A 16,152-nucleotide genomic window follows, 5' to 3' on the forward strand; every position below is an offset into this window, starting at 1 on the left:
GGAACTAGATGCACATTAAGTAGCATAGTTCATGGAATTAAGTTGTAGTTTGGGGGAGTAGGTTTGAAATCTGTGCCATTGTTCCTGATATTGCTTCATTATTACATATTGTTTTATAGTTGTTATAGCTAAAGTAATCAATGAAGTATTATTCTGTTACTGTGCTGCACTTGTATTTAATGAATTATGCTAATGATACAAATCTTCAAGTTACTGAAATTTTAATTTCTGGTGAGGGATCTTTGCAGAGCAACACTTATGTTTAAATTTCCAGTTTTGCTGACAAGAAAGCCTGTTAAATTAGAATTGATGAAACAGTGTTGAAATATCAGCTGTCCTATTACATCCAGTTCTGGCTGCTGCACTTTCAGAAGGTTATGCAGACATTGAAAGAAGACAGAAAAGATTCACAAGAACAATTCCAGGGATGAAGAATTTGAAATTAGAACTTTTGGAGAACAGAATTTTGAGAGGAGATTTGATAGAAAATTCAAAATCATGGGGACAGTGTAGGTTTGGAGAAACTATTCCCAATTGTAAAACGATGGAGAAAAATAGGGTACAGATTTAAAGTAATTGACAAAACCAAAGTGTTAGAAAGAACTACATAAGGCAGTGAATTTTTCAGGCCTGGAATGCAATGCCTGAGCGTGTGGTGAAGCCAGGTTCAGTTGAAACATTCAGAGAAAATTGGACCGCTAATTGAAAAGGGACAAAATGTATTACAGCAAGTAGATAGGTCAATGGCAATAACTGAAATGTTCAGTTGGTGAGGTCATAATGGACCAAATGGAGAATGACACAATCATAGCATGAATACAGCACAGAAGGGAGCCGTTTGGCCTGTCATGTGTGTCCTGGGTCTATGTATGAGCAACTCACTTATGTATGAGCAGCTCATCCTCTGCCTTTCCCCTGAGTTTTGCATATTTTCCATTCAGACAATTTCCAATTCCCTTTTTAAAAGTTGTGATTAAATCCACATTAGCCATATGCTTAGGCAATGCTTTCCAGCTCCCAGCCACTTGCTGTCTACAAAGACAAGTTTTTTCTGCATTTTGCTTTTAGCTTAAATGGATGATCTCTGGTTCTCCACTTTTCTGTCAGTTGGAACATTATTTCTCTATCTACTATGTCCAGGCCCCTCAACGTTGAAAATGATCAGATCTTCTCGAAGGAGAGTGCATCCAGCTTCTCCAATCTACTTAAATAACTGAAGTCTGTAAAAGCATTCCTGGAAGTCTTTTCTGCACTCTTAAATGCATGTTGTCATATCAGTGCCAAAGTGTGGTGCCCAAAATTGGATACAATATTCCAGTTGAAGTTGAGCTGGTGTTTTTAACAATGGTTGCCTGAAGCTTCCTTGCTTTTGTATATGCTGAGTGTTGAGAGCTGAGAGTTTTTATTGTGGCAAGCAAGTGCCCAGATGCACCCACTATTTTACATGCATTTGTTTATTCAGAGTTGCAGATTATTGACCAAGCTACATTAATAATTGATAGGTATCAATATTTTTGAGGCATTTTACCTTGCAAAAGCTACTGGACAGCCCACACTGGGAGTATTATATGATTTTGATAACTATACTCCAGAAGGGTTTGAAAAGATCAGAGTTGGGCAATATAGCTGATCCTATAAACAAAGGAAATAAATTGACACAAACATGGAGATCTAAACTTATTTAGATTTATGCAAAGAATAACATAGTCCAGTTTTTGATTATATTCAGGTATCTGTAAGCATGCCTTTAATTTTGGACAGATCAATTCATAAGGACACATTTTAAATGATCAAGGAACTTCAGGTATTAAATAACTGCTTTTCTTCAGAATATTTGCCTAAACACATTGCCCATAATAACAATTTATATTATTAATATCACTATACAAGTGATATTATTTGAGAGAAATGAGTCATACTTTATGGTGAACAAAGATTATAATGGAGTAATTTAGTTACTGAGAATAAATTGAGAATACAATGGACTCTGTGCTGCTTCTGTTGAGGTAAATACCTGTGAGCATACAAATTAAAAACAGGGACAACCTTTTGACTCTGAAGCTTGCTCAGGCATTCAACAGCATAATGACTATTCTGATTGTAGTCCCATCCCTACATTCTTGCCTGCTCCCAATAAGGTTTGACTGCCTTGTTAATCAAGAAAATTGCTACCTCTATCTTAAAAATACTCACTGATCCAGCCTCCACCATTCTCTGGGCAAGAGACTTCTAAAGATTCAAAATCCTCAGGGGAGGGGAAAAAAACATTTCATTTCTGCATGAGGTGAAAAAACACTTAGTTTTAAACTGTGTGCCTCACAATTGCAAATCTATTTGATTATCAGGAAAATGGAGATGGATGATTAGTTTTGGGTTATTGGTCATTCAGCTGATAAGGTCAAAGAATTCTTCTGGAGAATTTCAGGATATTAAGTGAATGGACTAATGCTTAAGTTGAGATAAACAGATGTCTTCAGCAAAAGTAAGCTTAAAAGGGCATTGTTGTGTTTTTCTCTTAAGCAGCACTCTAACAACATGTCTAAGTTTGGAAAAATTCTTATTCTAAACATGGATATAGCAATGACTTTCCATAGTTTGCTATTTCTAGAAGGATTTTATGCCAAATGTCAAGCAGTAATGCATTAAATTCTGTTATATTATACTTTTATTGAGTATTCGTAAATTCAATGAGGACACATTGCTTTTTCGTTGAAAAATCACAAAGTAATAGTTAACAATGAGAAGCAAGAATTACATCACAAATATGACTGATTAAGCATGTTTAATTAAAAATCAGAGACAATAAAGATCTAAATCATATAACATTTCTTAAAATTTTTGAAGATCCCTGGCATTGAAGCCCCCTTTCCATAAATCATTACTCCAGTGACCCCCATTCCTCATACAACAGTTCATAGAAATGTCACTACCAAGAAAAGTAATGAATATGGATGGCTGCCATGGAAGAAATTAGGAAGGGAGAGAGGGCAATGATCTTAAAAAAGTGATAGGGACATGGATAGAAAATTACATCATTTAATAAAAATATTTGATGGTAGAGGTTATAATAATGGCAATATCATTTTAAATAATTATGACTACAATGTCAACAGAAATCACTAGCTTAAATTGAGATATATATTTTGACAATGTTTGTTATAAAGCATCATGTTAACTTAGGTTGATGATGCTTAGGTCATGAACTTGCACTGTTAATTACTTCCTTATGCAGCACCAAGACTTACTTCCACTGGATAATGGTCACTAATTGCAAGGGTCTGTAAAAATAAAAACAGCAAATGGTGATTTCAGTCTCTGCTCTCTCTCTCAGTTGATTGCATCCATCCCGGCCTCCCTGTTTGGGAAGTTGAGTACATTGAAGTCTAGGTTTTAGTATTACTCTAGCTAATTGGTACTGGCTTTTCAAGTAAAGTAGTTTTCTCAGAAATAACTTTCTTTATCTTGAGATATAACACTTAACTGTACTGTCATAGACATTTTCATTTAACAACTTAGACGACTGATGAAGCTCGCTTGACAGAATGATTGAGGTCAAAACTCAGTCAAAGCTGCAAGTTAATATTATACTTGGTGAATGAGAATTAGATGTACTGTAACCACTTCTCTCAATGCATTAGATAATGGTTAACAGACTATTTTATCAGGTAGAAGTATATTCCAAAATATTGAAAGCTAATTCTGATGCTTTGTCTTAATTAGATAATTCGGTAAATTGATAATCATATGTTTACAAATATCCCACTAAGAAAACTTCCTCTGTAGAAGCATTCTTTTAGAGCCACTTCACTAAATGTTGCAAAATCACATTTTAAAAAAAAAAATCAACATTTCCAGCTGATTTGATTTGATCAATATCTCAAATTTGTTTGGAACCATTGCTGTGGCCTTGGCAAATGCCACAATAGAATCTTTTCTGTAAAGTTCTACAGACTGCCATGACTGGTATTTATAGTTCATGTTTGTAAATCTAAACTTACCATTTTAGTGTTGAAATTGAAAACTTTACTGAAATTGTAAATACCAGCTGATCCATCAATTATAGCATTGTTCATTTCTGAGCCAACAGCTATGATTCTGGAAAGGGAAGGAAAATATTCATGACATAATGGAAATGAATGTTACAAAATGTACTTTATATACCTGGTGTTTGTCATTGCAGAGAGTTCTAATTAAGCATGTTCTACATGTTTTTCTTCCAGGAACTTTATTTCATGCAGCCTTTGAAGCATTAGCGCTTGAAAGCAATCTCTTTTTATGCAGCACCTTTTATAACCTCAGGACACCCCAAAGTGCTTGACAGCCAATTAAGTACTTTTGATGGTCCATGTGGAAATTGTAGAAAAAGAGGTATGGGCGAAGTTCAGCATCCAAAATGTTGGAAGTACTACAAAAACAGTAACAGCGTTGATAAAATACTTGTTAAAATCTAGCCGAGATGATGGAAAATAACATTTAAATTTTCTGCAGTGAAACCAGCAACCAAATGTGTGATGGGTCAAAAGGTGCCAACAATACACCATCAGTTTAGATGAATAGGATGGTGACTGTTTCGTAAGGAAGAATTCTGTGTATAAATGCAATATTCTTACGAAATAATGGCAACAAGAGCCACCGGACTTTTGGCCATTACAGAGGATGTTATTTGTGTTCCATTACATGCTGCAATGGAGAGGCGCAGAAGATATAGGTCATTTGATGTCATAAGATCTTGAAGGGTACCTATATAAGGCTGCTTGAGTCCCTTGGCCTCATCCTCTGTGGTCAAAGCTGCGGCATAAAAATAGGAGATTAACAGAACAAAGAGAGAAATTTAGTTGTTTCAATTCATCTGCTTGCTTGTTGTTTGAGAAAGGATGAACGAAGACAAATATAGGTTCCTTACAGACAGAAACAAAGGAAGTTATAATGGGGAACAAAGAGATGGCACGTTAAACAAACACATAACTTGGTTCTGTCTTCATAAAGGAGGATACAAATCACTTTCCAAATATGTTGAAAGCACAGGGTTTTGTGCAAGGGAGGAATTAGAGGGAATAAGTACTTTAAGCTAACTGTTGAAGACAAAACATTCAATGTTTTCAAGAAGCAGCTGGATGTAGTTCCTAGGGTGAGAGAAATCAGAGAGTGTGAGGAGCAAGCGGGAACAGGATACCGAGTTGCATGATCATATTGAATGGCGGAGCAGGTTCGAAGAGCTGAATTTTCTATGTTTCTATTCAAGTCTTGAGGATCGATGAGCTTACAGTGACTGTTTAGTAGTCTTTGACATAATCGCCTTCATGTTGAACAATGCTAAATTTTTGATGGCAACACAAGCACATCACATAAATCATTGAAACTAACAATGAGAAAGAAAATGCTTTGGATAACATGATGTGTAAGATAATGCCATTGTCATGACATGTTAGATAGCTAGAGATGTAACAAAACATTATTGTCAGAATTATCTTTTACCTGTCATAAGCACAGTTTGTTGTGATGGCAGAAGTAGTATCTGCAGAATCTGGAATAAGCCATTGGAATTGGTTGTCTTTGCGTAGGCGAATATAAGCCCAGTCACTTGGTTTGACGTAAGAACAATCTGCATTTAGATCACCCATGATCAGCATGTTCTGTGTAGGCCACAAATGAAAGTATTTAAACGCATGGCAATTAAAACAATAAATTATCTGTCGTTTTATTGCTTATGTTTTATTGCTTACGTCAGTTCCCAACTTCGTCTTAGCATCAAGAAAGACATCATACAGGGCATCTATTTCCTTTACTGCTGATGAAGGTGATGTGTGCTGCGGTATGATAATGAAGTCACAAATGGCTGAAGAAGGAAAAAGAATTTGAAGGGAAAACGTAAATAAAGTACACTTAAGACTGAGCATTTAACTGTCCTCACTTTTGAAAAGAAAATCATTACTTTCTTTGAAATTGTGGCAGGAACAGCTGATGAAGAAAATGATCTGTCTGGTTCCTGGTGTTTAAAATAAACTCCTGCAAGTATAATATGAAATAACATTTTGAAAAATAGTCTTTACCCCATCTTGTTCACTGGGAGACTTGGGACTGCTGTTTCTCAGGCAACATGGCCTGCAATTCCTTCCAAGTTGTAGTTTTCTTAGATCAATTCACCAGAAATTGACCAAAGCAGCATGAAAGAGGGGTATATTTTGAATGCAAATTGTGCCTAGCACAAAACGTGTTTATTTTTAAATCATCTAGTTAAATGGACCTGCTTGCAAAGCTATGTTCCCAGATCAAATTAATCCTCGTTGCCAATTTTCAGCAAAAGCTCTTAAAATTAACCTACTTTTATAGATTCAGGAGCTCAAATAGGCATTAATTAACATCTTAATATTACAAAAAAAACTGAGAAAATTGATCATTGTATACAATGAAACTAGCATATGATCCTTGATTGTTTTTAGCTGTCATTTTGAAACAGAATACATTTAGTTTCTCAAAGGCAACAAGATATTGACTAAAGATGTTTGCATCAACACTAATGTATAAACCGTATTAAATTAATGCATACATTTAATGCTAATTATTCAAGGAAACTTTTTAAAATGGGCAAAAATGTTGCCTGATTGGACTGATCCTTGACAGATTTTACCTTCAGCAATGTAAAAATTAGAATGGAACCATGAATAACAAAACAAATTGCTTCTGAAAGCAGATACAATTTTGAGTACTTTGCACTTGGTTTACCAGTAGTGCCCAAATTGAAAACTCTTGGCTTGTCTCTCCAACCATACTAGATTTGAGGCTTGAAGTTACCAAAACATTCTACGTTGAACTTATTTGTGTTGCAGTGCTGAAATGCTTTACCTGAATAGGGTAAAGAAAACTTCACAAGAAATGGTTCCCGACTGAAAATATCATGACCAGTCTTTTCAGAACCATCATTGTAGAGATAACTGTTGACCACAGACACTTTTGAGTTTCTGTTGAGATGAGAATAATTGTCATTAAAAAGTCATGTGAAGAAATGTTTATATTTCAATGAAAATAACTTCTCAAAATAATTTTCTGGTGGAACAGTCATGACTGTACCTGTACACAAAGAGGTATCTTTCTTTATAGGTGCTACGTCCAAGTGGATCACTGACAATGTACGAATAGGTTTCTTTAGAGGGGCTAGAGAAATATCAGTAAGTTAGTAATGTGCAGAGAAAGCTTAAAGTTAACAAGCACTTACACAAGTGTAGATTGATTAAGTTACATTGCTGGAGTTCTTTGTGACAAATTCAACAGCGATGATTCAAAAATCAAATTTCAAAAGAAATCAACACTTGCAATGGCTGGTTCCCGTGGTTTTGGCCAGTAAATGTGTGTTCAGTGGCTGGTTATTAAACTGAATAATAAATAATCAAAGAAAAATGTGGCACAATAAATGAAATCATCCCATTCTTTTTGGAACACTTTTTGCTGATTAGGATTATCATGAAGTCATCACAACTTGCATGTGTTGGAGGTGAATCAGCTGCTTTCTCTTTTAATAGAACAGCTCTGTTGGCCTGGGTTCACCTGTATCAGAGGTGTACCATGACATCTCTGAATAGGTTGATTAGAATAAAAATTAACAGCTCCAAAAGGCTCTTGGGGTGCAGTGGTAGTGTCCCTATCTCTGACTGAAGTCCCACATACTTGAGAAGTGTGTAATAATAACTCTACCCAGGATGCTGCTCCAGAGGTGTGCAGTAACATCTCTGCACAAGTTGAGGTAGAATTGTCCATAACACGATTCAATGTCAGACACTTGCCAAGGAAAAGGATGGAAGAAGTGACTAAGGAAACAATTTGAGGCATAGACTGTAGACAAGTGGCTTCAACCTTCGCAATACTTGGAAGAAATTTGCCTGAATTAGCTCTAGATGTTAGGCGATCAGTTCCATGAAAAGATACCTGATTGTCTCTGCCTAGTGTATGATGAATTAAGCAAGGAAATTTTGGAGTTTTCAGTTGTAATTTTTTCAAAACTCTCTACATTCAGGAATGTTGCCTTTGGATTGGAAAATTGCAAATGTAACTCAATAACTTGAAAGCAACGGGAGATAAGTGTAACGCATTCTTCATCAGTTATTAGTTATCAGAATCTATACTCATTTACTGTAAACTATCAGATAAAGAGAATCGACATGGATCTGTGAAAGTTGCGATGCGTTTCCCTAATCTGGTCAAACATTTCATACAGAAATTATTGGCAAAAATGACAGCATACTAAACTGGTTGTAACCTTGTGGCTTAATAATTGGTTTGATAGTAAGAAAAGGAGACTAAGGATAAAATTTTCACCCTTTTATTGATGGGATATTATAAGTCGCATTCGCCATTGGAATTTCACCTATCAGTATTTATTTTGATAACTTGGATGAAGGAATGGACATTTTCAAAATGATAGTGTTGAGAATCATATTAAGCCAAGTGATTTTCATCTTAGAATCATACTGGTTTTCAGCACATAAGGAATCTAGTTGCTCCATCCAGTCAACGCTGGCTCTTGACTAGAATGCATCTTACATTATCCCATTCATCTATCCTCTTGATAACTCTATATATTCTTCAATATGTCATGTATAGTTTACTTAAAATGTCATTATGTCTGCCTCAACTGTCTGTGGTTGAAATGCTATGCACCATCAAGTGTCTGCAGAAAGAAGTTTCCTTCACCGCTTCTCATTATTGGTGACAACTTTGAATTGATGAATCATCATCACTGACTCCTCAACCAGAGGAAATAGAATTACAGTTGTCAAACTGTCAAAGCTCAAGAAAAGCTTACATACCTCCACTAAATCTCTTAACCTTCTCTGCTCGAGTATAAATAATCTTAAATCTTCCCTATAACTATAATTTGCCATTCCCATTATAATTCAAGAGAGTTTATACCCGTATACTCATTAACCACACTGCAATATAGTTTTGGATCCTGCGCAAACGACAAACTAATGGCAAGGATCAAACAGTTATGATTGAAAATTCATCGTTCAACACTTGATGTCATTTCACTATCAAACTTCATGTAAAACCTTATTGATTGTCCAATTTTTTTTGGTCCTTCAAAGATTTTCCCCAAATATTACCACTTACGTGTACTTCATTAATGTATTAGTATTTACAAAATGACAAATAATTTGCAACAAACTAAGTTCCTCAAGCAGCTTAACATTAGCAGTAACGTTTTTTCTGGTTTTATACAATATTTACAAAATCTTTCATAGGAGTGTTAGAACTGTTAGTGTCCATTCAGCCCTTCCATTCTCTTTTAACAATTTATCAGATCATGGCTGATCTGTACATTAACTCCAGGAAAAAGGATGGTCAGTATTTATTTCTGCCAACTCTCTGTCCAGAATCACAGGGTGCAATATAACTAAAACATTCACAAACGTATCATCTCAGTACCAGATGACTGTACCTATTGAGTTTATTCATTAGGGTCTTGACAGCACTCAAGTCAGCATCACGGACTTCTTGTATTAGGATAATGTCATACCTTTGAACAAGCTACAAAGAAATAAAATGGTAGAAATTTAATTCATTTGGCATGGCTCAAGAAGAATTGTATTTTCTGACTCAGCCATATATTTTGAAATGAAACCCATTTCTTGCATTTTTTTTCATAAAAGGAGAGTTAATAATAGAATGATAAGAGCAGATATTTGAATCGATCTTCATTGAAAAGGTTCTACTTTGTCGCTGCATGTTATCACCCACTGGAAAATTCTGCAAGATTATTCCATGTTCTTTTCAGTACGAAAAGCAAAATGTGTATTCTCATTTTCTAATTGTAAAGATGAGGGATTGAAATAACAGATAAGTCAACAACAATCTGAAACTTGCACTTTTGTGTCTTTCTATGTTCCTAACCTTTCCTCTTCAGTGACAGAAAACAAGTTTTTAAAATGGTTTTGCTGTTTACGATCTTATTCATAACTTGCAGAGAAAAATGAAGCAGATTTTCATGGGTGAATTGAAGTGATCAGGGAAGAATGAACTCATCTGCTGAACTGAATTGATTCAAAGATGATTTAATCTCTGGCAGACAATCTGTACAAAATAGATTTTCCTAAAATAGTTACAATAATTGGCTAAATGTTGCTTTTGGTGGATGGCAGATGCCAGGGTGCATAATCCCCAGCTGAGAACAAACTCAAACATTCCCCTAACAATTCTGTAACATATTGCACTGCTGAAGTAGTTGGTTAGCCAATGCATTTTTAAAATCAAGCAATATTGGTGAAAAGTTCAAGCCTGCCACTCAATTTTACTTTTCAAATGTTTCATCAAATAAGTATAAAGAATGTCTGAACAGGCCAAGAGATTAACACAACTATTTAATCTTTACTACAAAGTGCATGAGCCGATAATATATTGACTATTTGTAGTTTGGAGTGTAGTTTACAACCTGTTAGTAATTCAAAGTAATTTCTTCCATAAGAAAAGTTGAATTATCCAGTAATTATTACAGATTTTGAATTCAGAAGAATAGGTGTCCTCTTTTATAACAGTTTCTAAACCCTGAATTGGAATTCGAGGGCATTATTTTCTCAGCCAATGGGAATAGTAATGTCAGTGAATTGGAAAGTACATATTTGGTTTCATTCTTAATGTACATAGTCTCCCATTCTCTAGAATTGGCTTCATTCCCATGACTTGACTAGTTAAATTACAACTAAATATTTAGGAACTATGGCATAACCGCTATTGTAGACAAGCCATCATTGACTCTGATTCAGTCGGTTATTTAGAACAAGTTAAAACCAATTTAATTATCATTTCTTTTGTTGCTATTAAAGTACAAAAACGGTGAGACTAACCTAATGATATCTAAAAACACAAAACAAGCACTCTAATTCAGAATTTGATCATTTGTGTTTATATATATGTAACCTTTCAGTCCACTTTTTGTTTGCTTATTAATCTTCAATTGAAGAATTAGCATTAGCTACATCTGTCAGCAATCAACTGTACATTTGCAACAGTCTGAATAGAAGGACCCTGCTAAGCTGCAGTTACACATGTATCATACTCATTTTATACCAGTGTCTGCTAATTTGTTGCTCATAGTGAACCTTTTACAAATATGTTGCAATTTTAAAGACATGGATGGTTTATGCTCAATACATTGCACATTCTTATAGCTGATCTTTTTGACTATTTTGTGTACTAATCAACATGGAGACTATGGGGAAAGTAAGGGGATGTGAGGGGTTCTTCTTGATTTTTGTAACAGCTGGGATGAAATCCAGGAACACTGAGGTGAGCCTTTTATCCAGTCCACTTCAGCACCTGGCAACCCTTGTAGCTATTTTTACACAATTTTCAGGGTCAATGGACCACATTCCAATTTTCACCCACCTCCCACCCAGAAAGAAACGGGTAACAAACTTTTTCTTGAGTCAGAATTGTGGAGTTTTTAATTTTTCTGACTCTGCCCTTCTGACTCAGTAGTGAAAATTGGATCAATGCTGGTAATTAGAGCTAGATTTATGTGTAAAAAGCTTGAAGGGTAATATAATTTGCCACAATGTTACTTATTCTACATTCTCCCTTGTCTGCATGGGTTTCCTCTGTTAAAGTACAGGTTTGAGACGGCCCAGGGAATCCCTTGTGGAGTCAAACCCCTGTCAAGCCTCTCTCGGTTCGTCCCAGAGATCAAACTCTTTGGAAGTTTGGAATAAAAACCTCTTACAGACAGTTTAGTTTAATTTTAGTCATCCCCTTTATTCACTAAAGCATCAATGTTACAAAATAACACTGACACCTATAAGCTAAACTAACTAGGTTCTAATAATCTAGGAGAGTAGGGTACCAGCTCTTCAAGTGCCCCAGCAAGCTACTCCGGTGTACTGATACAAAGTGGCTTCCTTTATACAAAAGTTTTTTTAAAAACACCGCATGTTCTTAATTAGACAGTTAACAGTGAAAGACAGTAATTCGTATGGAAGAAAAGTTAATTGACAGATCTGTGTGCGCTTGACTGATCATTCCTACAGGCCTTGAGCTATCCATCAGGTGGGAAAAACATACCCAGCTTGCTAGCGAGATAGACACCTATCATAAAGAGGTCCATTCTGAGCTAATTGGAGAGTTCATAAAGTAACCTTGCACAGCTCGCCTGTCTGATACAACTGTTTTGCGAATGGCTTCTTAGCAAGGAGGGCGAACATTTGACCATAAAATGGCTTCCCGACACATTATGTCAGAATCTCTTCAATGTTAGATTCAGAATCATTTTAAGCTGGGAGCAGATTCCTACTTTTTATCTTAAGCACAGAATCATTCTGTATCTGAGGCTAAAATGTTACTGCAAGATTGTATTTAAAATAATGAATTAGTCTCAAATTTAACATGCCTTCTTTTCAAGTTTGTGATTCAAATTCAAATAAGACATAAGATCTGATTAGTTAGAATTGACAGTGGGGCAGTCTGTAAGGTCTGTAGAGTGGTCTGCAAGAATAGCAAGTAAGTTAAGGCTTCATCAATATCACCTTTTTCAGAGCTTATATTTAATAACTGGTAATAGCTGCACAATATCATCATAAAGTCCCAAAATGCAATTAAATTCATTCCATAGCAGATAAGCACTAAGAGTTTTCTACTGGCTTCAACAGTCTCAGCACTGAAATGGTCTCTCTCTCTCTCTGGTGTTCTTTTGAACTCTCAAGTCAGGGTTTTATAACAACAAAGATTTTTTTCTCTCTCTGTGTCTGCCCCACTTGCAAGGGATAATAAGAATCCATTATAATTGGCAGCATCTGACCATTAATCGCAAAGTTTTTGATAGAACCGAGTTTTGTTTCAGGGTCAGAATCGAACACTGTCATTAATTTCACAAGGGAACGGCTGTGAATGTTATCACTTGGTGTCCTGTTCACACAGATTCACCGATGCTAAGGCAAGTGTTCTTAATTGTCTTACAGCATCCAGTTATCACTTGGTGAGCATAGGTGTCCCTATCATTTGCATTCCTTAAGTTCCCCCTTTTTCTGAGCCTTCCTGCCTGTCTATTTTCAAGTGCAGCACATGTGTTCTATAATTCAGCATTACAGTTTAGTCTAAATGTTTAAAGACAAGTTTTAAGGTTATAGACTTTCTCACCTCCCACAGTCCAAAGAAGTGAAAGTTAGGTGGATGGGGTGCTTTTCAGAGGGTCAGTGTGGACTCGATAGGCTGAATGGCCCCTTCCACACTAGGGATTCAATGATTCTATGTTGTATTGTCTTTGTTGTTTATAAAATCACTGAAGTAGAATGTAGATGTAATCACATAATATCAGTGTGTTAAGAAATTACAAATTAGAAATAGACATGAGCTGAAAAGTATATATCTCAGAAGCATGTTGCAGAAGGTTAACTGCTGCTAAAAGTCTTCAAAGAATAAGCATCACATGATCGACTAAGAACATCGTAGTGAGGCAAGAACAACTCCCAAAATCAGAAGTTCAAACCAAATGGCTAATAGCACCATAAACAATATTCACAAAACATAAAAATATGTTTTTTTGTCATTTATATAAGTGATTTGAATGTGAACATAGGAAGTATGGTTGCTATGTTTGCAGATGACACCAAAATCAGTAGTGTAGTCAATTCAGAATACAACAGGGACATGATCAGATAGGCCGAGAGAGGGAGACTGAGATTAATTTAGATAAATGTGAGTTGCTGCATTTTCGTAAGGCAAATCAAGGTAGGACCTGTACACACAATAATAGGGTTCTGGGAAGTGTCGCTGAACAAAGAGACCTTGAAGGGTAAGTTCATAGTTTCTTGAAAGCAGAGTCACAGGTAGACTGGGGAGTGAAGAAGCCATTTGGTACTCTTGCCTTTATTGTTAAGTGCATTGAGATTAGGAGTTGGGAGGTCATGTTGCAGCTATACAGGACATTGGTTAGGCCACTTTTGGAATACTGCACTCAATTCTGGTCTCCTTGCTGTAGGAAGGCTGTTGTGAAGCTTGAAAGAATTCAGAGAAGATTTACAAAGATTTGCCAGGGTTGGAGGGCTTGAGGTATAGGGTGAGGCTGAATAGGCTGAGGCTATTTTCACAGGAGTGTCGGATGCTGAGGGGTGATCTTATAGAGATTTATAAAATCATGAGGGGCATGGAGAGGGTGCATAGCCAAGATCTTTCCCCCAGGGCCAAGATCTTTCCCCCAGGGTAAGGCATAAGTTTAAGAGAGAGGGAAAGATTTAAAAGGGACCTAAAGAGCAATTTTATTTACACAGAGGATGGTACATGGATGGAATGAGCTGCCAGAGGAAATGGTGGAGGCTCATACAATTACATTTAAAAGACATCTGGATGGGTATATGAATAGGAAGGATTTAGAGTGATATGGGCCACATGCTGGCAAATGCGACTAGATTTGTTTAGGATAACTGGTCAGCATGAATGAGTTGAACCAAAGGGTCTGTTTCCATGCTGTACGTTTTTGTGACTCTGTTGTGAGATTTCAGGTGATTATAGAATTCTGTTTTATTTAGAGATTAAAGTTCATTCTCGAGATCTATAACAGTCAAAATGCTAGTAACTCAGGAATGAGTGTTCCCAGACTTGACTTTTACTTCTTCCCATTTGGGAAGAAGTAAACATGAGAGGAGCAAAGAAAATTACAGTTTTAAATACATTGAAACTAAGTTTGAAAAGTGTCTGGGGTCTTAAGTGTAATGCTATGACCATGTAACACAGTACATTTTGAACTTGAAAGAAGTAATTGAATAAGATATATTTTAGTACTGATCACTTAGAGTGATCATCTCTTAGATAGCAAACTTTATCTTGCATTTTGTCCAGAAATCTCTGTATCACACAAGGTATAGCTTTCCATCTAAAGAAAAGATATTCAGATCTTTATACACACTTAAGCTTAGCAGAGAATTGAGAATTAAGGATGAAATTAGAAATATTTAACATGTAAAGGGAATTGATTTTGTGGAGGCCATTTTTACTTTTTCAGCACTTGTCTTTGAAAATTACCACTAGTTAGGATTATGAGTCTTTACTGCAGGATTTCAATAGTATTCAGTTTTGACAAAAGATCATCAACTGAAACATTGTTATGATTTTGATAAAATATGAACTATCAACTTTTGACTTCGATCATGTAGTGTTAATACCTGGGACTTACATGAACTGAAATTATTTTAAAAATGAAAAACACTCACTTAAAATGTAATCATCAGACCACAGATCGAGCTAATCTTTATGAAACCATCATAAACAAGAATCAGTCAGAACTAAAATTACATTTTCATCAAAAGAGACTGAAACCAGTCAGACACAAAGAAACTTGTATCTCCTCTTTGGATACATACCTGTATGATATGTTTCACATATTGGAGATGAAAGGCATTACCTTCAATTATCCAACTTGGAGACAACGAACCCAGACATGGGAATACACAAATGAGTTGTATTTCAGGGAAATGCTTTTAGCAGAGCAGCGAGAAGGGTTTGTGAACTGAAACGCAAAAAGGCTCTACTACTGGTTGATCAAAAATGATCGATTCACCCCTTCTCATTTGGCTATGACAACATTAACTCAGTTCCTGTCTTCACAGTTGCTGCCTAATCTGATAAACATTCTCAGTAGTTATTAATTCTAGTTCAGTCATATTATCTGTGCTCTAAATTTTGAATGATATCCACATTTAGTTTGATACTGTGATACTTACATTAACAATGATGTCAGCAATGGTGGCATTTGACATTTTGCTGTCTCCAAAGGCTTTAATGTTGAAAGCAGAAATTTTAATTGAGCTGACTATATTCAGTGCACAGGCCAGGATTAATAATGTGATTAACTGCTGCATGGTTGGAAAACTGCAGAGGAGAGATTTGTATGTCAGACTCAACTTACATGTAATAGAAAACTCCAAACAGCAACTGACAAGTAAAAAGCAACTTTAATATAGTAAAAGCATCCAAGTTGCTACATAGACTGTTCTCGGCATAATATTTGATGTTGAATCATATAGCGACTGCCTCCAATGCAACTACATCCCTCAAGTAAGGGGACAAAACTTCACACAATACTCCAAGTGAGGTCTCATTAATGTCTTGTACAATTGCATCAACACTTCCCTACTTTTATACTGTATACTTTCAATTGAGGTAGATTTTTAAGAG

General features: G+C 35.8%; 1 protein-coding gene across 1 annotated transcript; it reads right to left on the reverse strand.

Annotated features, from left to right (window-relative positions):
- Positions 1-3,224: 3,224 nt before the first annotated feature.
- dnase1 (deoxyribonuclease I) lies at positions 3,225-15,836 on the reverse strand. Its single transcript, XM_060840242.1, has 8 exons — positions 15,699-15,836; positions 9,434-9,522; positions 7,069-7,152; positions 6,844-6,959; positions 5,724-5,836; positions 5,476-5,633; positions 3,999-4,095; positions 3,225-3,278 (listed from the first exon to the last, which is right to left on the reverse strand). The coding sequence occupies exons 1-8, from the start codon at positions 15,834-15,836 to the stop codon at positions 3,225-3,227; spliced, it is 849 nt and encodes a 282-aa protein (XP_060696225.1).
- Positions 15,837-16,152: the final 316 nt, after the last annotated feature.

This window comes from Hemiscyllium ocellatum, chromosome 20 (genome assembly GCF_020745735.1).
Source record: "Hemiscyllium ocellatum isolate sHemOce1 chromosome 20, sHemOce1.pat.X.cur, whole genome shotgun sequence".
NCBI lineage: Eukaryota > Metazoa > Chordata > Chondrichthyes > Orectolobiformes > Hemiscylliidae > Hemiscyllium > Hemiscyllium ocellatum.